The 17500-nt window shown below is 40.5% G+C and overlaps 2 protein-coding genes and 1 non-coding gene across 5 annotated transcripts in view; 1 reads left to right on the forward strand and 2 right to left on the reverse strand.

Moving 5' to 3' along the window:
- Positions 1–437: 437 nt before the first annotated feature.
- Trnal-aag (transfer RNA leucine (anticodon AAG)) lies at positions 438–519 on the reverse strand. The gene has a single exon. It is a non-coding gene; the product is annotated as a tRNA-Leu (tRNA).
- A 9885-nt stretch (positions 520–10404) lies between these two features.
- LOC111338218 (uncharacterized) overlaps positions 10405–17500 on the reverse strand; it is a 22923-nt gene continuing 15827 nt past the window's right edge. The window contains exons 1-3 of one of the 3 annotated variants that reach the window (XM_088743929.1): positions 13813–13981; positions 13393–13574; positions 10405–11698 (exon numbers count right to left, since the gene is read on the reverse strand). In XM_088743929.1, coding sequence (XP_088600055.1) covers positions 11248–11698; positions 13393–13574; positions 13813–13830 — 651 coding nt within the window. In that variant the 5' untranslated portion in view covers positions 13831–13981 and the 3' untranslated portion in view covers positions 10405–11247. Of the gene's footprint in view, positions 11699–13392; positions 13575–13716; positions 13982–17500 lie in introns of those variants that run through there. The other 2 variants (XM_022944655.2, XM_088743930.1) reach the window with 2 other exon arrangements.
- The window catches only part of LOC111338214 (protocadherin Fat 4), a 17680-nt gene continuing 14213 nt past the window's right edge, over positions 14034–17500 (forward strand). Inside the window, exons 1-3 of the mRNA XM_022944652.2 lie at positions 14034–14314; positions 15048–15117; positions 16210–17049. Of these exons, the coding sequence (XP_022800387.2) occupies positions 15057–15117; positions 16210–17049 (901 nt within the window). The 5' untranslated portion in view covers positions 14034–14314; positions 15048–15056. The remainder of the gene's footprint in view (positions 14315–15047; positions 15118–16209; positions 17050–17500) is intronic.

Consider the following 17500-nt stretch of genomic DNA (forward strand, 5'->3'; position numbering starts at 1 on the left):
TGCAAAGATATATGCACTCAAAAAGATCATACATTTATTCATTTATTGGCCACAGCCGCCACAGGTCAAGTGGCCTTTCGTGGCTACGCCAGGTTAAAGAGGGTGCGCCAGTTACGCCAAGTATTGCCTTCATCATTCGCTTCAGTGCGCCAACATCTTGTCGATCGCACGCCGGTACGCCGAAAAATTTTAAAACCCACGCCGAAGATCTTCGGCGTAACCTAAACTAAATGCACCCTGGACTGTCAGAAGTGTCTCTATAACCTTGTGGTTTGGCACTTTTGGAGCAGAGCTTCATATCACTCGAAACACATGGTGCCTTTGAATCAGAGGTTCGTAAAAAAAATAGGAATGCAATTGTGAGTTCTGCTGCCAGAGCCTTGCTTGAATCAAATTTAGATATTATTTTCATTAAAAGTTTCAAAAAACTACTATATTGGCAGCGGTGGGATTCGAACCCACGCCATCGAAATGACTGGTGCCTTAAACCAGCGCCTTAGACCACTCGGCCACGCTACCGTCTACACATTAAAAGAGATGACACCTTTGTTTAAGACATGACTTGGCTTACACTTTGTCCTTATTTTCTTTTTTCTACAGTCGGTGGACAAAGTTCTCATGGTGGTACGTGAAGAACCACTGCTAGAGTTTCACTGTAAGCAAATGGACCATTTCGTTGGCCTTCACTTTTCAAACAATTTCCACTTTGCGCTGATGATACACCTTGTGAAGGGTATAGCACTGTTTCTTTAATTACAATTTTTCTAAAATTTGTTGGCGTGTTTGATTTGCTATTGTGTCAGTAGAAGGAGGGCTCTTTTACATTTGTCAACTTGTGCCCAGGATTAGTAATGTTTTCCAAAACTGAGGAACTTAATGAAAGCAGTAACACGAACGCTATGCCTTACAGTTACTGGTCAGTTAAAACTGGTGAAATAGTTTTTATCCACTGAATCTGTTTTCTGCTTAATTTTTGTTGGAGTATATCATCCCCAGGCCACCTCTTCGGCTCGTATTCGCATCCTGAACTTGATGTATAACATCACTAGCAAACGGAAGACAAGGCAGGTATGGATTGGAAAAGGCTAATTGCAACTTAATGTCGAAAACAAACTGGGATTGCAGTAGATTTTTCTTCATTTGCTCTGTGAGTGGTATGAGGAATTCGTGCTACCCTTTCAACCAAGGAGATGCCGGAAAATTTTGTTGTTACAATAATTGTAGAAATTGTCACGCGCTTATTGGTCGAGAACCATTGTCAATAAGGTTACGGATCATGAAAATGACGTGTCGTGTCACGCAATGCGCGCGCGCGTGATTTTCCGAAAACTTAAATAAAATCATACTTTTATTGTAAAAAACAAATTGACGTCAATATTTTAACTTATCACATCTTGGTCACGTGTGTCTTCCGGCGCTTCTTAAAGTTTGTTTGTTTTAAATTTGAGTTCCCATTTACTCCTTGTGACATTTTCCTTAGCTCTAATTGGCTTGTTGTTTTTACGAAACGCGCCTCGTTTTGCTGCGTTACCCTCTAAATCTCAACATCCGAGTGCATATTCTCCATACTTTCCGGTTTAATCTTCTTAATCTCCTTTGGAACTGAGAAAAAGAAGTTCAAAGCACTTAGGAGCTTATTTAGTTGGCGATCATTTTTTTAACTTCTCATGACCTCATTGGTTGATTCAGCTGTGATACGGTAAGGAGAAATTAGATGCTGGCCATTCTTAGGGATTCTAAGGGCAATAGCTCTTCACTGTCATTTGTATTGTAGCATGTCACTGCAGTCTGTTGAAATGACGCTTGATACAGTCAGCGTAAGGGAACTGATGACACTTTAATTTCCTTGCAGTCGTGGTTCTTTTATAGTCAACAAAGAAAATCTTGCATATTTGGCTGGTAAGTTAAAGGACTGACAAAGTGTTCCTTACTGCAGAGGAATGCCTAATGTTAAACTGGGCGAAGTCGCCAAAGATTTTTGCTTCTTGGTAGAATTCGCCCAAAGTCTTTATTTTTGACTTCGTTATTCGTTTTGTTTTACTTCCTCCCTAGTTATCCTTTTTCACTCGTGGTTAATCATTGCTTCTTTTCTGTTTTTTTTTTTTTTCCTATTGTACCAAACTAATATTTTTGTTCCCCTTCAAGCTGAAGTTAGTTTTGGTCTGTGCAAAAGTTGTCTTGCAAAGGTTCTGTGAACTGCAAAAGTCCTGAAAACTTGGTAGAACTTACGTTCTCTTGAAATAAAACCTCGAAAATACCTTGTCATAGAAAAAATAAAAGCATATGAGCTGAAGGTAGCCCCTGACGCGTTTAGGCGCCTTTTTTTCGGGGGTGGGGAGGACGAAAACTACTCATTAAAAAGTTCAATCACATTTAGTTTTCTAACTTGACTACGGAAGATTTTAAAGGTGTTGTTTGACTTTGATTCTTCGTAGCTTTGTTACCCGTATCTGAGGAAGTTCGCTCTAGCTTGCGCCCGGGTGCCAAAAAAGAGCCCGACAGCCCCACCCTGAATTTTCCAGGCAAACTTGACGGCAGTCTCTCCGGAAGCGTAACGTCTTTGAATACGGAGCACCAAGTGTCCATAGTGATTACAGTTGATGACAGTACTAGTGACGAGGCCTTTGTTTGTCCCTCGGAATGTCGAAACATGCTCTTGGATCCAAGCATTGTGAACGACAATCAGACTCAAGCTTTGCTGTTGACCGCCCTGGTAAGGTTGTTTGGATAATTTCGGAATGACGTCCCTGAGGGTGAATTGATTTAGAACAACTTTCAATTGAGTTTCGAAAAGTGTTTCGGGATTGCTTTGGTTTTGCTTCATAGAAACGTTTATTCGATCGTCAGGAAACCGACATAACGAAATCACACAGACCAATCAGAACAGAGGTTATTTCATTATTGTTAAAGAAGGATTTTTTCAAATATCACTCGTTTTCCCGCCCTTTTGAGGTTTTGCCGCCCAGGACTGCGGGCATCGGTACTCTTTTTTTCTCGCAGTGGCTATCTTGGTTCTGTTATGTTTTGAGCTCGAAATAAATTATTCTATGTTACGACTTGTTCCTGCTTATTCAATTATTCTGGTAACGATAACAACTATCGTTAGCTAATGAAAATTATAGATAAGTAGGAGGAGTAGTGCTTTGTAGCCGTTTTCAATTGTGCGTCGAGTAGAATACAGTACTACTTTAGTTTTGATTTTCACCATAAGATACCCAATCAAAAAGTGTCTTTATGGTACACCTCGAAAGTACGTGTGCCCTTACCGGAAAGTGCCCTTACCGGAAAGCGTTAGTTGTTTAGTTCTCTTCGTGCGTCTCGGCCTCGGCCAGAGAACGCCATCTGTTGCCATGGGCCAAGCTGCCTCCATCTCCAGCCTCCGTCCCTCACATCCCTTTCTGCAGTTCTCTTCCAAGTTTCCTTGGGACGGCCTCTCTTTCGTCGGCCGTTGGAAGTCCATTGAAGGGTGACTGAGCAGGGCTGATGGTGGCATTTGGAAAGTGTATACACAGAGTTTTTGTAGGAGGTCAAACGAGCTGTATGTGTGGGCGAGTTTCCGCTAACAGAGAGACCCTAGTTTTATTGATTCAAGTTGTTGGTTTCTTGCTAGGCAATGCTGTTTGAGCACGTCACTGGAGATGTAGAGTCACGGTATTTGTACCAGGTATTAGCGGAGGCTAGCTTGGTATTCCCTGGAGTTTTCCCTGTCATGTGAGTACTCTAATTATTTAATAGTCTTTATCAGCTGCTCATATGCTTGTCCAAGGCACACTGGAACGTCGCTAACCCTTTATTTTCATACTTGTAATTTTACGATACTAGAGCGTTTCCCAGCGAATAAGTGGTGAGAAGGGCATCTTGATATGACACCAAGTTTTCTACACTAATTCAAAAGGCGTTCCAAGCTGGCGAGCGATGTGAGTGCACAGGAGGTCCGCGAAAGGTTTTTAGTGTCAGACCCCTCGCAGACCTCGCGCATGCTTTACCGGCCACCCATGCCGCAACCATAATGAAAGCTTGCTGCAGGCTCCAATCATCAGCTTTCCAAATTTAGCTACTACTTGTTATCTACGAACTGTTTCATTTGTCCGCTATCGAGTCTCGAAATTAAAAACTAGTTACCTAGTTTATTTTTTGTTTTTGATAGAGTAGTTAATTGCCACCCCACACAATAGAGAAAAGAGAACCGTTCTAGCTAATATTTTTTTGTTCTTGTGCAGTTATAATCTCTTAGACTCGGATCTATCCATTGTGCTCGGCCATTCTGATGATGTAGCCACTCTGAAAGCGATACAGACAATTGTACATTCAGTGAGCGCTGTGAAGCTAAACGGCGATCCTGTTATGAAGTCAAGCTATCTATCAAGTAAGTGAAAATCAAAGTACAGCTAAACTGTATGCAATGACGTTTAATTTCCAGGTGATGTGGAACTAAGAGGTACAAAAAATAATTTCAATTATAGGTCATGAAGTCTCTGTTTTTAATGTCAGGAATTTGTTTTTCTCGTGTAAACGTGATGGCCTCGTGTACGACTTTAATTCCTCGTCTTCCAAGGCGGAAAAGAAAACAAAGATTAATTTGTCTCCGTTTTTGTTCTTTCAGCAGCGATTCAGCTCACAGTGTGTTTAAGATTAGCTTTGAAAATACTTGTAAGGGTCTTACAAGATGTAGTTCATTTCCAGTGATCTTGGAAACGAAAAAATGCGAATCTCCCTTGAGAATTCAAACCTCAGACCTTCACATTTCGCAGTCCTATGGTTTACCACCGAGACACAGAGAACTCTATGTTGAGCTAGGCAATAAGAAGGTTCACAGGAAACAATGGTCCTGTATTCTGCTAGGATCTAGAGCTTTGTGCGGGTAAAAAATCCATGTTAATTTTTTTTCGCAGGAGCAAAGCGGTCAGGCAAGCCGTGCGCAGCTCTTTGTAAAGTTCTTGGAAGCTGTAGTAGAGGTGTATGGTGTACCCCTGACCGATCAAAAAACACAGCGTTCAGGTTCTGTGGCGTCTGTCAAACCAATACTTCTCAGCTCTAGCACTGAGGACCTGAGGGTGGCGTCTTCCTCGTCTTCTCTGTCTTCTTCCCTTAGTTCTCTGTCTAGTGCTGCACCCGGTAAGCACCATTTTATTCAGTTGCCGTTCAAGCGCTCATCTTCGTCATGCCGGGCGAAAAAGGCCGATAAGGAATCTCCGAAATTCCGTCGGAACTGGTCTTCCCGAGGAACACGAAGTCCCTCCACTGGGAAAGTTATGAAGTGATTAGTTTGTCAAAAATCTGTGGGGTGTTACGGGCCAAGGTGCGAGACAGGGGATCCATATCATCGAGGGAAACATTCCTCGATTGATTATCAAGTTGTGGCAACAAATACTAAAGGACAACTGTTAAGGCCTGAAAACGAGTTTGAAAGAGTTGGCTGGATATACCATGAGCCCTCTTGGACTCGGATTCATTTGTCTTGCAAGCCGCAGTTCTACGTGGACTCCTCCTTCCAAGAGGTTTAATTTTCATCCTGACATTACGCAGGAGTAACCGAGAGAAACCAAACAGTGCACTTAAAATGCATTTTTGGCTCGCTTTGAGTTTTCTACCTTATTGATACTAATTGCTGCATGACTTCATTTTTCTATTTCAGAAAAATCACGAGATCGAGTTCCCTCGAAATATCGGTTGACGCAAGAAATAGCAACGCAAAATTTTATGTCCTGTTACAAAATAATTTTCAAGTCCTTACTTCACTTAGCATACGGTCCACAATTTGTGTCACAAGCACCGTCAATTTCTTTAAACGGGCCTTTAGGAGGTCGACTGTTGTTCGTTGTCAAAAACGAAGAACAATTTTGTTCTTACTGTTCAGTATAGTGTTTTTGTGGTTAAAGTTAAAAGCCGTGGGAAATTGAAACGATAGTTTCAAATTCTTGCTTTTTGCCAAAACTAGTTCCATTTATCACCACTTTTTGCCACTTGCAAAATTTTATTCTTGCATATTCCATTTTGAGCGAGAAAATGAGTGACTGCGAAAAATTGGTAGTTTTTCCGTTCATTGATTTTGGTCTAATGCGACATTTCTCAGAACTTTGAGTTCTCTTTACTCAAGAGTTCAATTCAAAACTTGCCGCTGGACTGGTATGGCGTTGTTGAAGTAGATAACTCTTGGAGCATTGGTTGCCATACCCATTCCGACTTAGTTACTCTCCGATTTCCAGAGAAGATTACTCGACACAACGACACGACATCACCATTACATAATTCCGCGCGTTCTATCTCTTTAATTCCCACAGGTAATTCGCTTAGCTTGTTACCCCTCGTAACAATCTCTCTTTACGTATGATGCACGATCCTCGCAGAAGAGGTCAGTGGTTCGAGTCCCGTACAGGCCTGATTTTTTTCAGGTCTGTCTGATTTTCCCTATTGCATAAATAGCGCTCTCTACTGCGAGGATCGTGGATCATACGTATCTATAACCGCAGTTCAAAATATATGAACTTCATATTTTCATCGTATCTGATTTATCATCACGGTTTTATTACGAATCAACTTAACGGTCTGCTCCTAGTTGGCTTGTTAGCTCAATTGGTAGAGTACTGCACTAGTATCGCAGAGGTCAGTGGTTCGAATCCCGTACAGGCCTGGTTTTTTTTCAGGTCTGATTTTCGCTATTGCATAAATAGTGCTCTCTACTGCGAGGATCGTGCATCATACGTATCTATAACCCCAGTTCAAAATATATGAACTTCATATATTCATCGTATCTGATTTATCAATCTCTCTTTATTACCAAACAAATCGGGTAAGGGGAATACAGCCGGAGAATCGGCTCCATCATGAGCAGCAGATGAAGAAAATTATCTTGCAATTAAACCAATATTATGGAAGTGATTTTAAAGAAAATGACGAACCTGTCGTTCTTAGCTGGGATATTCTGGCGATATTCTCTGATGAGAGTATCGCCAACCCCTTTTAACTCTTTAACTCCCACTAGTGATCAAGACAGAATTTCTCCTAACGATATCCATACAAGATCGAGAAGAAAAGTGATGAGAATATACAAAAATACCAATTAGGGGATTTAGTTGATCCAATAACAAATTCTTTGAACTCACATCATAAGAATTATATGGCAGACAGTAAGGAGAATTGCTAATGAGATCTTGGAAGCGAGAGGCGGTTGACGCTATAATTTATTTGTAAATATTACAATCCCTTGGAATGCAAATGCCTTTATAAAACTAGCGCCACACTGGTTTGTGGACGCGATATGAACGTGAAAGCGGATGAGCCCTTGTTTTAGAAATTTTACAATTTTTAATTAGAGTTGTAAATAAAGTCATTGAAATTTGCAACATTGTATTAAGTGTTTTATACCAAGCAGTTTTGTTTTTGTTCACGAGGGTATAAGACGATTTGCCCGCACATATGAAGGTTGATTTTCACGAACTACGGAGTCAATTGTTTTTAAGTTTTGCTGGTGCATGCGTGCGCTTGTCACGGGCGACAGGAAGCGTGTAAGCGTTTTGCGACCAGGGACCCGTTTCTCGAAAGTCCCGGTAACTTAGCGGGCTCGAGGCCATGTTTTAAAATAAAAATTCAAAGGATATAAAAGCAGGTTCTGGCCCCCAAACCACTCCATTTTGTTTCTTTAGTTGATGGTTTCATTTTGTTGTTTTCAAAACTTTTCAAATTCCCATCCTGAATGAAAACAGAACCGCTTTACGGGTCCGTTAAGTTACCGGGACTTTCGAGAAACGGGCCCCAGGTCTCGTCGCAGCAGGTGTGGTATCGCTCTTCCCGCAAAAGAACAGGCCCCGGTTGTTTGAAGTTTGAGAAACACTATCCAGTGGATAAATCTGTATCCGGTGGAGAGCGAAGTACGTTTTGCTATCACTTGTCCGCTGGTTAGCGATTTATCCGTTGGTTAGCCTCATCCGCCCTTTATAAAACTGGGTCCCGATGAAAAGAAGTAATTTGTATACCAAGGCCTGGTTGTTCAGAGAGCGGTTAACGCTATCCAACGGAGAAATCGCTACCCGGCGGAGAAGTGTTACTAAAACGTACTGCGCTATCAACCGGAGAAAGATTTATCTAGTGGATAGCGTTATGCAGCCTTCGAACAACCGGGGCCAGAATGTGTCTAACAGGTGAGATAATAGCCTAGTTCACCAGATACTATTCAATATCTTGGAGATAGGTAACACAGACGCAGAAAAGAAACAGACACAGAAAGGAAAGACCGACAAAACAAGGCGCGCGCACTTAAAATCACGACGCAAGTATGTTGCTATCAAACTTTACGTCACAATCACAAAAATAATTTAATAATACGTCAAGTGTTTTCCTTGCAGTTAAGGTTAATATTAAAATGGCAAACTGTTTTACGGCGATATTTTCAGACAAATCAGTAAAAAACGATACGAAAATGGACAAAAAAGGGTTGAAAGTGGAGAATCAGATCAAATACCCTCTGTTGCAACCGATACGAAGCCTGCTCCAAGTGTTGTTTCGTTTCGGTCTGAACTGGAGTTGAGTGTAAGGGGTTCATGCGCCACGGTTGATTTCGACGGGGATGGTGAATCGTCATCGTCTGGGACATTGTTGTTTGATTCGGAAAATGACTGTGAGTTCTCCCAACCACAGGAAGAGGCTTTAAATCGTGAAACAAAATCACGGCAGCTGGCTAGAAACACAAACAGAACTGTCCAACTTCATGGACTGGGCCAACAAAATAGCGTTCAGTCATGTGCATTACCACCGGTAGAAAAGCCTGCTGCTTCAGGTTTCAAGACCAGAAGATCAAAGAAAGAAGAGGGCAATAATGCCCGAGACACGGTGAGACAGCACTCTCACACCTCACACAGAACAACGAAGCCCATCAAAGGAGAAGAAAAGGCCAAAAAAAAACCACGACGATTTCTGAGAAAGAAACGCGGGAGCCAAGATGAAAAGAGGCAAACCGACAAAGTGCGACTCCTTAAGAGGATTAAAGATGCAGTTAGGAGAAAGGCGTCGCACGACAATGATAGTGGCTGTCCAGTCTTGCCACATGACAAAACCGTTGCGCGGGTTTTTAATACGAATGTGGAGGACTGTTCTAACAGCAGATTGGATGATGGCGCTAGCAGGTGTAGTTCTGTAAGTACCCGGCCTTCTACTGCCTCTTTGTGGGACCGTGATGATACCCTGAGTGAAGATATCCCAGAAACAACCACTGGCCATCACTTCAGAGAGGTTCCGTCAGCCCAGGAAAGGATGAGGGTAACGAAGACAAGGACGTGTGCCGCGAACTCATTAGGCACCTCAACTACAATGAGAGATAATCACGGAAAAGTGGAAACCAAAAATGGGTACATGGGTGGGGTTCCAAGACCTGCAGTTGTCACGCCATGGTATAGCTCTAAATCTTCTGAGGAAGATCTGCGGGGACCAAGATTTCGTCATCTTTATAGAGGGAGCAAGTCAACTACTGTGAAAGCACAAAACAAGCTCCAGATGATGGCAGGAACACCTTCCGCTACCAACTCATGGGATAGTGCTGGTACTTTAGTAGAGTCTGAAAAATCCAGCGCTAGTTGTAACGAAAATGATGTTTCCCAAACGGGTAAAAATCAGAGGACTGAAAAGAATTGTTCTACAGCACAGTCTTCTAGCTCCGCTTCTTCACGGAAGAGTACTTCCAACTGCAACGAATACGCCAAGAGAAAAAGCTCGGAGAGTATATGCAACATACAAAAAGGTGTAGGGTCTCGTGTGTGGTTCCGATTTAAAAGTTACAAAATTACTCTGAAGTAAGAAACTAGCCCTAGGGCCATTCACTTTGGGGTTAACTGAAGTGTGCATGGGGGACAACTCGCATAGAGGATGTTTGTCTGACGCTCGATACTTTTTTGCCTCTTAACTGGTATGATTACCCTTGAACGGCGAAGAAATGGACCATTTAAATATAGATACATAAATAAATTTTTTTTCTTTAAAAGAAGCATCGAGAACGAAGCTTTTCCATAAATTTCTGAAACTATACATTCAAATGATGAGTTGCAAAAAATTTTTTTTAATCTGATTATCAAAGAAAAATAGCATCCAACATTTATTTCAATAATTATTATTTTTTTAGTTGTTTGTCCCCATATTTGATAACAAAAAAAAAATGAATAAAGGGGGTTAATTTCCAAAGAAACTGTGGTGCTGCATGGGTGGGAGTAAATAGGTAATTTTGGTTTTAATAACTGAGTCGATAATGTGAATTGGCCACCAAAAAGAGTTTCAAAGCTGACATTTTGAGCATTAGCTCTTCATCAGAGTGAATGATGAAGGGCTAATCCTGAAAAGTCAGCTTTGAAACTCTTTATGGTGGCCAATTCACATTATCAACTCAGTTGATAAAACCAAAATTAATAATACAACAGTTAATTCAGAAAATAAAATATTTGTTTCATGGATTCTTATGCTGTAAGCTGCAAGGGCAAGGTAGATAAAGACCAATGTCTCCCTGGATGTAGAGGATTTGCACAAAATTACAGTTGTGTTTGATATACCTTATTCACTTAAGTCTCAGTACTTCATGTGTCTTCTATCACAACAGTCAATAGGGACCTTACGCAATCAGGACGGCAACGCCAAGGAAGCCTTCGATTAAAAAATGAATTTCTACTCTTAGTTAGAATTTCAAAAATGGTTGCAGGAGCTTACTGTCTTATACAGTGCCACAGCTCAACTTCAGCATGACGTATAAAAGTAGCGTTGAGTTCCAAATGAAAATTAAAATAATTTGCCGTCGCGTTTTCGGTTCGCAGACGATGCAAATTTTGGCGATTTCACGTTGTTGTTTTGCATAGGACGGCTAAGAAATGCACAAAGTTTCAAAATGCACGTGCTGAGCTATTGTTCTGCCAATTAGATTTCTTGTTTTTCCACGTCCTCGTTGCCGTCGCCGTCGTGGTTGCGTAAGGTCCCTAATATTCCATGACAGTTCTGAAGGAACAGTCAGCGGTGAGTTTTAAGCCTCAGAGCATTGGGTATCTGACATCACAAGTGCAGTTCTGACTGATCAGTTGGCAATCTCTTTTAACCAGTGACTCCCTGAAGTGATTGACATGTAATTTCTCCCTAACCTAATTTCTCCAAACTTATCAGGGAGAAGTTATTTTCTTGATCTAACAACAAATTCTTGCAACTAATTTACAAGGAAATGTCTAGCAGCTAGCAGGTTTATAGTCACAACTATTCTTAGTTACCATACATTTCCAATGGCATCTATTTGGTCACATGACTAAATGCTGCCAAAAATTGTTCTGAGCCTTGGGCCCCCGACAAAGATATTGACCTCTTATCTTTACTGTCACTTGATATGACAAAGTAGGGCACACCAGATATCTTCATTTGAGATTTTGCATATGAATCTTGAGACAAAACCAAATCTATGTCAGAGGAGGATTTGAGATAGTCCTCAGCACCTTCCAAGCCCAGCTCTTTAGCAGCTTCAATCAGTGTACCAATGTCACTAACATTTTTGCCATCTTCGTAAATCATACGCAATAGGAGATCTTTAGCTTTGCCTTGTCCTTCGGGTCCTTTCTGCAACCCAGCCAGGTGAATGAGGCGGTGACCATGTAAAGAGTTAGGCCATGTCTTCCAGTTTTTGAATTCTAATCCATCTTGTTGTCCTGCCCTTCTGAGTGATCGTGTCCATCCATCACCACCCCACCTACATTGAATCAGTCAGTCAGTCAATCATTTAGATAAGTGGGTGAGCGAGAGAGAGAGAGAGAGAGAGAGAGAGAGAGAGAACCAGTTAGTCAGTCAATCCCTCTAATATCAACCAGTTGCTAGACACTTATCTAGCTAATCATTCTAAGCAGCACTGTGGTCTTTCCTTACATTTAGGTGGCTCATAAAGCCGCAAAACTCTTAAACAAAAGTTTATCTTTCAAATCAGTGCTCTTAACCCCATTCTACTAATTTATTCGTGTTTTTCTTGTCTACATGTTCCTTCCAATAGGATAGCTCCCCTTTCTGCATATAAACCCAAACACAACCCATAATTCTTCCATTCACTCTAACGAATATACTAACACTTGAAACTGCAGCTTTTTAACTCTTTATGGTGGCGAATTTACAATTTCAACTTAGTTGATATAACCAAATTACCTTGTTACCTCCACTGACACGGAACCATAGTTTCTTTAGAAACTTATCCCCCTTTATCCATCCCTTTATCATGCAATAAGCTGAATTATCATATGACCTGTCCGGCCCTACTCCTGCAATCCCTTAAAGAAAATCATTGTGCAAGGCTGGATGGGTTAATCAGCCCATGTTGACATGAGCTAGTTAAAAAAAAAAAAAACAGTCCAGCCCTGCTGCCCTCATGTTGCTTTGTTACAAAAACTTAAAAAAAAAAGAAATGAGAAAAAAAATTTGTGTTTTTCAAGGAATTGCAAGTTTCTTGTTCTGACTAAAAAAAAAAATAAAGGACAAGTTATAATTCCAGAATTTATTTGTGCTTGTGCAGCTGCGTGTGCCCTTCTATCATGTCCCATTTAGATTGAAATTTTCAACACTTATTGGTCACGTGATTAAATGCTTATTGACTGAGTTTGATTGCACAGGAAAAGAAAATATTTGTCTCTCAGTCATGAGGTACAGACCTCACTGCCCTTGGTCTATATGTCAAGACCTCAAGGCAAATATTTTCCTGTCCAGCCCCATCAAAGTCAGTCAGTAAGTATTATTACACGACTCGGGCAGTCAGAGGGGCAATAACTAAAATCAACCAATCAAAATGCTCTATTGCCAGTCCAATATTCCCTAAGTATTGGACCGGGCACTGTCCCGAATGGTCCTGAATGATACCGCACTTGTGTCCCTTTGAACTTCAGTCGTATAATAAATCTCTTATTAACCAAGCTTGCTCGGGACTGTACTGGAAGAATATCGGCCCTCGGTCTTTTTTGTATGGACCTTGCTGCGCTCAGTCCGTACTGTCAAGACCTCAGGCCAATATTCTCCCAGTAAAGCCCTCGTGCTTGGTTAATAAGATATATTTATTACACACAGAGTTTTATTGGTTCTTACTTATGATCTATTTAAGGACAGACCCATAGATGATGTCACCATTAACAACTTTTTACCTCTTCATTATTTAAAACACCTAGATTCCAATTTTCCGTGGGTCTGCTCAGTAATAGATCACAGAAGACATTAAAAATCAGTATGCATATTCTCCATATTCTTCTCTATACATTTCCTAAGGCGCTGACAAGGAGAATTTGTATAACAAACAAAAGCTTTTTTTGTTGGTGATAATTTCCTTTATTCTCATGACCTTAGTGTGGAATTCAGGGGTGATATTTTATGGAGAAATTAGATGCCAGTCACCGACTAAGTGTCTCAATTTACCTTCTGGTATTGTATGCCATGTAATCCTCGCCCATTTCAGCAGTATTTTTGTCGATTATGTAGGGATGCCAGTGAACAGTTATACCTGCTTCAGTACACTGCTGAATGGCTTTGTCGAGACGTCTCTTGCCCACATAACACCAAGGGCAGGACAAATCAGAATATACATTGACAGTGATCGACTGTGGAAAGACAAACATGTCCTGTAAGCTAGCTTGTAGAACGACTCAAGCTTCAAATCACGACAAACAAAATACATGAATTAGCGGTCGATAGAATGATGGAAAATCAGAATTTCGAAGTGAGAACTCCTCTTTAACATACCATGTCGATCCCAAACCTTGTTATAGAGATCTGAACTACAGAATCAGCTGTAAAACATTTCAAAATAAAGCTGTAATGTTCATCCTAACACGATACCTGTGGTTTACTGACCATCTCCCGACTTTGACCGAGACTTGTCGAACATCTTTTTTTCCTCTTCGGATCATCTTCGAGACTGATTCGGGATCTTTCGCGTTCGTAACCAAAACGCGGGATTTACATTTTTTGTGGAGCAATATCTTGTGGTGTTTAAATTTTTCCACCAGTTCTGTGCTCATGGGGAGGTACAATATCAACAGCTAATCAGGAAACGAACCTATCATCGCTGGGGGTCGATCTTGATTTGGCATTTCGTTTAATTTAGGGGTCTGATCTCTTTGTATTATCTTGTTTACTTTCGAAGTGATCGACAACATGGGTATTCAAGGAAGGTTGACCGTCCTTTTGTCATGCCCCGGTCTTTACCCCGGAAATAGTAGGTCTGCAAAAATCTTTTCTCCACAAAGTAGCAGCATCTACCGATCGATCACCGTTATTGTCAACCTGACAGAACATTGAAGTCTTGGCGTTGAGCAAGCTTAAGAATTTCAGCTGTTTTGTGAGTACAATGTGCAGACTGGATGTTATTGTTTTTATGCATGACTATGGTTTGCCCACTAAAACAACGATATAGGCACACATTTGTGATATGCAATGCATACTTATTTGATACGGTCAAACCTATTTTTCGTGTAAATTTTGTTTTAAGTCATTGTTTTCTTTCTTTGGTTGTTGTTAAGTGTTTTACTGAATGTCAACAGCCCAACTTTCCTGTCTCGATGCAAATGTTTAATTCATAATTAATCCCGCACGAACATGGCATAATTTTATAGTCTGTTTGCATGGCGTAAGAGTTTAACCAAAACGCAGGATAAAGAGAACAATTGATAAAATTGTTTTCTCTGATCACGCAGTTGGTTATATTCTACACGAAAGGCTAGGGTGATTTTTTCAGTGCTTCATTTTGCAGATCGCATGCATATAACTTCACATTTTAAATTACCAAGTTGAGGCAGTAACAGTACACCAGGGTGCAAAATGACACATTCGATCCTCTATCAATGTTCGTTTTAGTTTTCCTTCACGAAATTGTAGGTATTCGCATAAAATAGGTTAGAAACCTATTTGTTCTCTGTCTTTGTTTTCAAATCTTTTGTTCACCTCAAACGTTCTCGGCTCTTTGTACCTTGTGCCTGGTCCTTTGTTCATCAGTAAAAACCTTCTCTCTCTACTGATTAATTAAAATGTTTCTTTAAAGTGTCGAAAGTTTCAATCCGCTTAATATTTTACAGGTGACCAAAATGATCTTTTTCCGGATTTTGCTTTCGAGGTTTCTAAAAACTGGAATAGCCACTTGTTTTGGTGAGTGAAAAATGACGTATTTATTTTGCTTTTGAAGATGTACAAAATTACTCAGAGGGGAGATAACTGCATATCTAGAGTATGATTTTTGTCTCAGTTCTTTCTCTGGAAATATGAATGAAAGTATTATGAGATTGATTTCAGTGGGGTCTGTTCATCTCTAAGAAATGAGTTAAACATGTCAGATGAGAACTATGTACCTCATTCACTTTGAGACTAAAACATTTTTTTTAAGCTGTTTTGTTAAACACAGTTTAAAATTGATCTCTTCATCAAAACTGCTTAAACGGATGTTTGTTCTCTTCAAAGTTTTGGAAAAATAATGGTACAGATAAGAGATGACTTAAAGCTCATTTAAAATTCAGTTTCCTGTTACTGATTTTCATTCAGTTAGATCTGTTTGACCAAACATGTTTTGTTTGTGTGAATGGGGCATCATGTAAGCCAGCTTGAGTTGTTGTGAAAAATACAGGGACAAGTTATTTCTTTTGCCTTTTCCTTGATAATATAGCTTAGACTTGAACATATAATAAAGACTAATGTATCCTTGCCCTGGATGTTCAAAGAAGGGATAATGCTATCTACATTCATTATATTACATTCATTAATTATTTGTTTAAGCAGGTTGATTAATTGGCTGCTGTAATAGCTGATGTGGACCTGCTGTCCTAACCCACCCATCCCATCCCAGGGGAGGACATCCATCACACAGTAATCTTGTGCGTGGGAAATTAGCGTCTCCTACCCCTAACCCTGCAGGAGATGGGACCTCCATTCATTCGTCCCTATCTGAGAAGACTAGAATATCTAACCATTTCTTGATGTTATAGAAAGGTAGCATATTCTTGTCAATTATTTTAACACCCTGAGTGTTGGTCCAGCCGGGGCTTGAACCCTTGACCTCCTGCTCAACAGTCCAGCGCTCTATCCAATGAGCTAACGGTGGATTAGCATTACCAAAACATACCCTGCTATCCAGTGGAAAGAGCTTTATCCAGCAGATAGCGTCATCAACCCTTTGAAGAACTGGGGCCTGGCCTATACCCATACAATATCTGATTTAACATGGCCTCTCCTGTTTCCTCTTTTTAGCTCTTCTCTGCCTAATTCCACAATCAAAGTCTCTCAATGCAGAGCCCTTCTTAATCTTTGGCAACACTGTGGACATCCGGCGAGTGAATCTTGATGGAACTGGTTATGACTATGTTGTGCGAGGCTTAACAAATGTTGTTGGTTTGGACTTTGACATTAAAACACAAATGATATATTGGTCTGATGTAGGTGTTAAGAAAATTCAAAGGGTACACATTAATGATGGGCTTGATCCTATGAAAATTGAAGATATTATAGCTGAAGACTTGGGAATCCCAGAAGATGTGGCTGTGGATTGGACGGGTCGTAAACTGTTTTGGACCGATGCAAACAAGAAGATTATTAGTGTTGTAAATCTAGATGGCACACAGAGAAAGGCATTGATTGCCACAGGCCATGACAAACCAAGAGCTATTGTACTTGATCCAGCAGATGACAAAGTGTATTGGACAGATTGGGGAAATGAGCCAAAAGTGGTAAGAGCTAAAATGAGTGATGGTACACACAAAGAAGTTCTTGTAAATTCGGGCATCGTATGGCCAAACGGACTCACTTTAGACTATGCTGATAAGATGCTGTATTGGGCAGATGCCAACACAGATAAGATTGAGAAATCCCAATTAGATGGCCAGCATCGAAGGGTGCTCATTGATCGCACAAGGGTGTATCATCCATATGCTTTGACTCAGTTTGGTGACAGACTTTATTGGAGTGACTGGCATCAGCATAGTATAGAACACTGTAAGAAGGATACCGGGAATGATCGAGTCAGCATCACAGGAGGCCTGACAAGGCCCACGGCATTACATGTCTATCACCCTGACCGGCAACCAGGAGCAGGTATTTTCCCTTTCAAGGTTTAAATCTCACACCGAATTTCATACAGAGATTGTTGTGAGTTCTAATAAGAAAGCTAACTGTTGCCTTGTTATGGTAACCTGACAAAATGATAAACCCTTTGACTCTCAGAAGTGATTAACATGTAACTTCTCCCTATAATATCCTTACATTATCCAGCAAACAGGTAATGAGAATACTCAAACTTGTCAGGAAGAAGTTAATTGTTATCTTGATCTAACACCGAATTACTGCAACTAATTTACAAGGAAATGCATGGCAGCTAGAGGAGAGAATTAATTTTACAATCAGATCTTGGGAGTTTAAAGGTTAACATGGATTGGAGGAAGAGTAAGCTGTGGTAGCCATGCTAGTCACTCATATTTTTTTTCTTCTGAAGGAGTTCCATTGTATTTCACAAGCACTTGATCAAATTCTTGGCTATGTTTTATAA

Source organism: Stylophora pistillata, chromosome 13 (assembly GCF_964205215.1).
Source record: "Stylophora pistillata chromosome 13, jaStyPist1.2, whole genome shotgun sequence".
Lineage (NCBI taxonomy): Eukaryota > Metazoa > Cnidaria > Anthozoa > Scleractinia > Pocilloporidae > Stylophora > Stylophora pistillata.